General features: G+C 31.5%; 1 protein-coding gene across 6 annotated transcripts; it reads left to right on the top strand.

The window, feature by feature from the left end:
• The first annotated feature begins 1,791 nt into the window (after positions 1 to 1,791).
• On the top strand, positions 1,792 to 7,754 carry LOC122581309. Of its 6 annotated transcripts, none has more exons than XM_043753518.1 (7): positions 1,792 to 1,951; positions 2,777 to 3,921; positions 4,005 to 4,627; positions 4,733 to 4,803; positions 6,031 to 6,513; positions 7,013 to 7,270; positions 7,400 to 7,754. In XM_043753518.1, exons 2-5 carry the CDS (start codon positions 2,777 to 2,779, stop codon positions 6,091 to 6,093), a joined length of 1,902 nt encoding a protein of 633 aa, XP_043609453.1. In that variant the 5' UTR covers positions 1,792 to 1,951; the 3' UTR covers positions 6,094 to 6,513; positions 7,013 to 7,270; positions 7,400 to 7,754. The 6 variants fall into 6 exon arrangements, with proteins under 6 accessions (XP_043609453.1, XP_043609450.1, XP_043609451.1 ...); XM_043753515.1 differs by having other exon boundaries at positions 4,005 to 4,803; positions 6,031 to 6,231; positions 6,336 to 6,513; XM_043753516.1 differs by having other exon boundaries at positions 4,005 to 4,803; positions 7,092 to 7,270.
• Positions 7,755 to 8,230: the final 476 nt, after the last annotated feature.

Raw genomic sequence — 8,230 nt, 5'->3', positions numbered from 1 at the left:
AACTTTCAATTATGGATTTTTTTTAAGTAGCCTATAATTCACAAGCATTTATATTTATATGTACTATATTAAATCATACATTATATGAGGGTTATTGAGAATGTAAATAAAAAATGGATATATATGTATATCAAATATATCAGTTATATTTACGTTTTCATCCTTTTACTGTCATATCCCTATTTTAGCTTAGGTTTGCCCAAGCTTTAATGACATTTAAGTTATCAGTCAATGTGGTCATCTATAATAATAACAAAAATAAATAATAAAAAAATATCAAGACATAACTTGTGTAAAGATATAAAAAATCTTTTGTGATATCTTCATTTAGATGACAACTAAGATTTTTGTTTATTATTTAAAATGTTATAATTTTTGCTTATTTTAAAGTTTAGCTTAATAATTAGTTAATAATTAATATTAATATTTTTTCCTTAAAATGAAACTCCATGCGTTTATTTACTATATTATCATTATGATTATTATTATTATATAGTTATATACAATACTAATTACCATACATGAATATGATATTTTTTTAACTGAAACTTAAATATATCCCGATGCAATTTAAAAAATGTACATTGAAATACAATTTCATTTTTTAACATAATTGACATATATCATATTTTAATATTAATAAATCATAATTTTACTATTTACAATCGTAATCTAATAGCTTTTTGTACTATCATAAAATATGAATGAGAATGTAACCATTAATTATTTTTATCTATATTCTCGATGAGTCTCGTACAACGTACGGGTTTAATCTAGTAGTATATATAAGGAATTCATTATTTATGATATCTTAAATTTATTAATTGTTATATTTGAATAATTTGTATATAAGTTTTATTTACCATTAATTATAACTAAAAGGAGACGTGTCGTTTTAAGACAATGCAATGTATTGTTCAATGAAGACCGAAATCTTTTTAGTAAGGTCTTTGACCTTAGGTAAATTCAACATGATTCGAGTATATTTTTTTATATTTATAGGTGTAAATAATACTTATTATTATCTTATTGGGGAGGGGGGGGGGGTCGGGAATCTTGAATTTCGTCATAAGAAAGCGTATAATTAATTCAGAAAGTAGATTAGCTTGCTGTTAATTTCTTTTATTTGTTACATATATTTAAATTTATTCTAAATATTTCATTAAAAAAACCTACAAATTTGATACAGGAACAAATTTTGTATAGAATTAGAAGCGCATATGTCATGTAGATAAAAAAAAGGCATTTATCTATAGATAATTTCTTAATGATATTTTATCGATAGATTATATGAGTAATAAACATATGGGAAAAGTGAATATGAGGCTGTTATACATCTAACTTGGATGAAAAACCTCTTACATACTAATTTTTTAATATTTTGAATAAATATTTGGATCCATATCTTTTACCTTTTAAAAAAAGATATGTGAGGGGTTTTTCATCCAACTTTAGTGCCTAACAGCTTCATATTCTCTTCCCCCTATACATATATACTATATTATAAAAAAAAACAATTTTTTAACATTAATAATTAAATTATATTATTAATCATTTAAAATATCTATATTAACTCTTTACATCAATTATTTAGATCATGGCATGTTAGTAAACATAATAAGAATATAATAATTGATGGTGATAGATAAATCAATCGCATAATAAATTAAAAAGGATACTGTAAAGGGAAATGCTATACTTTGAGTTGGCACGTGAAACTAAAACTAATGTGGGCCCGGTTTCATACTGTTCCCTATAAATACATATGCATCATACGTATATGATCCCATATGAAGTCGAAATCTAGATTTAACAAAAAAATAAATTTGCGTCGTGTATATCGTATTGTAAATTAAGATAAATTCATTAATAATTTTTTAATTACAATTAAAATAAAGCAGGGGTGGTGGTTTTTTTGATCGAAGTTGGTTTTTCAACTGTACAAATTGAGGTATGATCCCAGTAATAATTTATTTTACTTCTCATATTGTGTGGGTTATTCGATCTTTTGATTTAGCTGGTGATTTTGTTAGATGAGTGTTTGATAAAATTTAAGTGTTTGTATGCTCGGATTAGGATGGATTTTTGATAAAAATCAAGTCTTTGTGATAACAGATCTCTGTATGACTATATTCGATAAAAATCGAATCTTTGTATGAACTGATTAGTATACATGATAAAAATCGAAACTTTATATTATTTGATGAGTTTTTGATAACAACCGAATCTTTGTATGAACTGATGAGTATATTTGATATTAAAAGAAATCAACTCTTTGTATGAATAGATTAGTATACTTGATAAAAATTGAAACTTTGTTTGAATTGATGAGTGTTTGAATAAAAACTGAATCTTTGTATCAATTGATGAGTGTTTGAATAAAAATTGAATCTTTGTATGAACTGATGAGTAATTTGGTATTGAAAAAATCAATTCTTTGTATGAATAGATTAGTATACTTGATAAAAATTGAAACTTTGTATTAATTGATAAGTGATTGAATAAAAATTGAATCTTTGTATGAACTGATGAGTCATTTGATATTGAAAAAATCAATTCTTTGTATGAATAGATTAGCATACTTGATAAAAATCGAAACTTTGTATTAACTGATGAGTGTTTGATAAAAATTGAATCTTTGTATGAACTGATGAGTATATGATTGCAAACAACTATTTGTGCTTACAGTATATATATATTTTTATTTTATATAAAATATTTGAGTACTTTTCAGTTACTAACTAAAACATATTTTATGAATGAATGAACATTGTAGATGGAGCATAATAAAAAGCAGGAGGTTTCAAGTGAATATTGTGACCGGTTCCCTCGTTTATCTGCAAAGTATCCATGGTTTGTTGTTCAGAACATGGAAGATGACATGGATGTCCACATTTTCTCCACATTACAAAACCCGTTGTTTAAATATCAGTGTCGAATCCCTGACCTGATCGGGAGGCGCATCAGGGGATGTTTTCATGGCTGGTTGATTCTTTGCAACCATCCACACAACAATATGTGGTCTTTATATAACCCATCCACTTCTAACGTCATATCCTTGCCTCTCCTAATTCTGAAAGACGGAGATTATCAATCTATCAGTGAATGCTGTTTGTCCGCCCCTCCTAATGATCCCAATTCAGTTTTCTTGTTAACAATATCAAATAAGCCTACCTTTGTTTTCTGTCTGCTATCACCTAAAAGAAAGAAAAGCCAACGAAAGAAGCCAAGGTGGACTGAGATGTCATACTCTAATCAACTTAAGAAATTCACCTTGGATGGTGAATTAGTACATAGCCTTACGTGTTGCAATGGTAAAGTATATGCCTTAAATACCGACTGTGCTATTTCTGAGCTTTTCGTACAGGTTGATATTGTAGTTAAGGATAGCGAAGTTGTGATAAAGCTACTGTTCTTTGGACCATGCCCTTTTGTTCCTTCCCATCGATGTAAACACTGGATTCATTTCCTGAAAGGATCCTGTTCGGAATTATTTTACATTAGAGTAGGTTTTCTTGACGAAAATAAGAAAACACCCGGTGATGTGTATTTGTTTAGATTGGACCTGACTAGAATAAACTGGGAAGACTTGGAAGGCCTCAAGAATTGGGACATGACTGGTATGACGCATGATGATTTGAATGATTTGGAATATGACGACTTCAATGACCTGGACACTGCTAGAGAAATGTGGGATGAAGTGCGAGACCTTAAAGGCTCCAATTTTTTTGTGGATCTTGGTCGTGATAACTCGATATTTTACACCCCTACAACTGGCTCAGAATTTGGGGGTTTTGTACACATTCGTGACAAAATGGACAATGTAATATATTCATATAACGTCAACTATCAAACCATCATTCTATGTCCTATACCTTCTCCATCGCTCCCAACAAGCCATGTGTTGTTATGGGAATGCAGGTATTGTCCTTTTACTATTTGTACTTTTTATCGTGTGTGTTTTATTGCAGAAAATCTGTTTTAAAATATCATTATTTTTGTAGTTTACCGGAGGACAAAGAAGAAAACATATCCATGGTTGATAATAAAAAAGATGAGGATGCAATAGTGGTAAGATCTGTTAATAATGGCCCCATTGGAACTGATGAATCTGGTCTTCTTAGTATCCCGTTTGATGTTTTGGCGATGCTCATGGAGTTTTGTGTTGGTGTGGAATACATGAACTTCCGTGCTACATGCAAACGTTGTCATCTCGCAGCGCCTCTGAAGCAATGGAGAAACAAAACGGCATTAAGGAGCCTGCAAAGTTATTCTTTAGTTTCCCCGTGGCTTATGGCTTTGCAAAAACATCGAGGGGTTATCGCTTTTAAAGATCCGTTGTTGGGTGATGACTACTATATGAAGAATTCACAGATATCGGTTTTTAATGAGACAATATATTGTTCCCGGTTTGGTTGGTGGTTGTTTGAAATTAGAGACTTATGCATAGTGTTCTTTAACCCTTTCACAAATGATCTTCGTGAGCTTCCAAATCCGGGTTTCCATCTTGAAAGCTTATGCTTTTCAGCCCCGCCTACTTCCCCTGATTGTATTGTGGTTGGATTTGATCATATACCTGAATGGGACGTTTACATCCTATTCTTAGCTCAGGAACCAACCTCCTGGCGTAGGTTTCATTTAGGCCCTGATCCACTTTCTCTTTGTTTTCCAACATTATCTGGCCGTGATCTTTATGCCTTGTCTAACAACAGAGAACTCGTTGTTTTCAAAGATTTAGGCGAAGAAGATGTTTCTTGGAAGATTTTTGAAGCCAAGGTGCCGACAAGTTCTTGCAGATCTCAGGTACAATATTACATGGTAAAATGTGATGAACATTTATTACTAGTCATTGTGGGTGCTATTGGAGAACCCATTGAGATATTCAAACCTAACGGTCCTACACAAGAATGGGAAAAAATAAATGGCATAGGAAAGCACATGATTTATATTTGCGAGACGACATGTCTATGCATAGAAGCCAAAACTCGAGAAATGGAAAATAAGATTTACCTTCCTAAACTATGTTCTACAAACGGCAAGATAGTTTTCTATTCATTGGAAACATGCTCGTTTCATACATTTAATGGCAAGAACATCCAAGAAAATGTAAGGGATATCTCGAATGCTGCACATCTTTCTGCTCATGCATGGGTTGAACCAAGTTGGTTGTACTGATTTTGTTATTCGTATTTTAATTCTATTTTTATCTTAGACTTTGTTATTTGTGCCAATGTGGGGTTAAGCCACTTGGTAGAGTCTTATGCCTCTTGGGGTCATGTCAATGGTTCAATCAATTGTTAGGTTTAGGGGTAATTTGGGCATAGGAGTAGAAATAATGTAACGATTAGCGGTTCAAAAATAAGACTAGGATATCATTATTGTACTTTTTTAATAAACCTATAAGGCATGTTAAACCTCTAGCTTCTTCTTAATCTTTTAGTTTGTTTGATACTTTTTCAGATATGAAACACAATCAAAATTTTCTTTTGTTTTGCCTGCTCATATAAATTTTAAGTTTACAACATGGGCAATATATTGAGTGTCAAAATAATATCATGTAAATATATGTAATGTAAATACTTAAAAATTCATTGCTTATTCCTTCTATTGCCTCTTCGTTTAAGATTAAAACTCCATTAGACTTGTTTGTCGTCGGGCATTTCTGTGGCCAAGTGTGAGTTCTATACTTCTATTGCTTTATCATTTATGTCATAGATGCATGTTTTCGTTCTTTAAAATTATTTATGGTAGGCGGTCACTTCATCGTTGATCTTTGTTTATGATCACAACTCAAGAGAGTCACTCATTGAGATTGATATTGTTTATCCTTGCTCACAATTGTTCCCTTCCCTTCACCTGAAATTGCTACCTTTGGGTACAAAACTCGACTTTTAACTTTCGAAAACAAACCTATGGGTTGATACAGAAACACAATCCACGTGATCCAAAATACACCCAAAACAATCATGGATCTGATCTTGAATGGATCAAAAGCGTGATGATAAAAACTAAGACTCTTTTTGTATACAGTGGCAGATTGGGAATGCTAATAGCAAGATTAATCCAAAGGTATCTTACAACATTAATGGCTGAAGTTGCAAGGGAGGAGCAGTTGTTCCAAAGTCAGTATATTGAAGAAGCAAAGTGGAAATGAAGAATGGGCCCTTGCAAAGAAGAAAAGACTAAAGAGTTGAAGAAAAAGAATGCTCTGCTAACATGAAGTTTGAAGCAGTATAGCAAGGATTTTGTTGTGTTTTATATGTATTGATGGCTTGTTTGTGTTATGTGATTGTGTTAGTTATTTGATATCTATTGGTGTTTGATTCAAAATGCAGGACATGGAGTTGATTCAGCTGAAGCCCAAGGTTAAGTTAGTGGTGGATTTTGTATTAATCCGGAGGCTAAGATGATGTTTATCATTCATATCCATGGGTATGTGTTTTTGACACTGGCGATTTTAGGTTACTTTCTAGCATCAATGCAATGGACCTGAAGCTGAACAAGATTTTGCAGGTGATTTGCCACATACTTTCTTTGTATTCTGTTTAGATTGCCTGTCATAATGGATTGCATATTATCTCTGCTTAAGTTCTACTTTTAACATCCTTTAACTCGATTATGATAGCAAAGAAGTGAAGAACCTTTAGCTCAAAGTTGAGCTTAAATAAAAGCTGTTATCTATGAACTGTGTTCAGGGATCGAGTGTTCTAGTAAATTTTTACATACCAAATGTGGGAGAAATATTTATTATGTTTGATGGAAAATACACATTGGTACATCAAGGAGTAGATTATTGTAAGAGTTTATCAAAATACAGGAATACAAATTAAACTTTATAGAATTTTGGAAAACAAACCTCAGAATGGCAATTACGCAAATCGGAATTATTAGAAACTAATAGCACGTCAATGAGTGTGTTGTAGATGATTGAGAGAAACAAAATACTATTAGATTTACCAGTATTGCTTATAAGATAGTATGGAGATATATATGCCAAGTGTTATGAATGCAGGAGTGCTCAAAGATTCAATGGGCAGAATTGGTTGGGAATCTCCATGTATAACCCAGTCATACTTTTGTTTTTTGGATAGTAATGAGATGAATAATGCAAGATGAATTGGAAAATGGTAACTGAACAGAGGCGTAAACTGCTCACTTGCTCAGTATGCATTATGACAAAAGACTCGCACGACCATATATGTTTTGAAGGTTGGGGGAAAATCGAAATTATGTACTTTTTTGCGTCATTCAGCTGGTAGAAAGCGGAGAGGTTCATGCTTTATCCTCCTAGTTTGTATAAGCATCATTCTTATATACACATTACTTATGATAGTTTAGGTCTACATGGATAAGTGAATTTTATATACATAAGATTGATTTAATGTGTTGCTGCTACCAGGGAAACAAATGGAAAGGAAAGTTTGTTCAGAAAAAGGAAATGACACTAACTGGATTGAAACTAAATCTCCATGAAAATCAGATATTCTCTTTTCAATGGAAATTAGAACTTGCCGAATTGGAAGTCGGAACTGAATTGAGGTCTCAGTTAAGAAGTCTTGATATGGCTCTGAGCTGATGCAACTCAAAAAGGAAGGAAAATTTCAATGTTGGGACTTGGGATGTCTCTAACATCCTTCGGTTCATAAATTTTTCTTGTGCAATAACAATTTTTGCAATCTCCTGAATCCTGATCATGACTGTCCATTTCACTGGAATGATTGTTATATATTAATTATCCTTTTCTTTCTTTTTCATTGTTAATTTGTTCTTACTAATATTATTTATCATTGAAAAGTACAATTTAATGTAACAACCTTAAAAGGGCGTTTGATTTGCATGAGAATTTGGAAATGAGATAGATTCGAAAGGAAGATTAGAAAGAAAATGAACGATGGTCTTATAAATAAATTGTGTAATCTCTACTACTTTATACCTTTATGTTGAAGGGAGGTGATTTTTTTACTTGTGATTCTACTTAATATAATACAAATCAATTTTAATGACCATTTTGTCTCAACATTTATTAAGACTTTTTTACCTTTAATGATAATAGATATTACGCCGAGTAACTCATTTAATCTTAGTTTAAATCCTGTCGTACGTCAACATGTATCTTATAGAGTTATAGGATGTATATGTATTACTATATTACTATTGAAATAAATTTTTTAATATTAGAAATTAGAAATTGCATTTCATGTTTGAGTCTTAGTTCATGATTGTTTTCTTT

This window comes from Erigeron canadensis, chromosome 9 (assembly GCF_010389155.1).
Source record: "Erigeron canadensis isolate Cc75 chromosome 9, C_canadensis_v1, whole genome shotgun sequence".
In the NCBI taxonomy this organism is placed as follows: Eukaryota; Viridiplantae; Streptophyta; class Magnoliopsida; order Asterales; family Asteraceae; genus Erigeron; species Erigeron canadensis.
The sequence above is the reverse complement of the archived record's forward strand: the minus strand, read 5'-3'. Positions and strand labels throughout refer to the sequence as shown.

What these genes read in the sequence shown, in the direction of transcription:
- LOC122581309 (XM_043753515.1), top strand. Translation starts at nt 2,777, where the DNA reads ATGGAGCATAATAAAAAGCAGGAGGTTTCAAGTGAATATTGTGACCGG. An exon ending in GTGTTGTTATGGGAATGCAG is followed by an intron (nt 3,922 to 4,004) that starts GTATTGTCCTTT and finishes TTATTTTTGTAG; the next exon opens with TTTACCGGAGGACAAAGAAG. An exon ending in CAAGTTCTTGCAGATCTCAG is followed by an intron (nt 4,804 to 6,030) that starts GTACAATATTAC and finishes TTTTGTATACAG; the next exon opens with TGGCAGATTGGGAATGCTAA.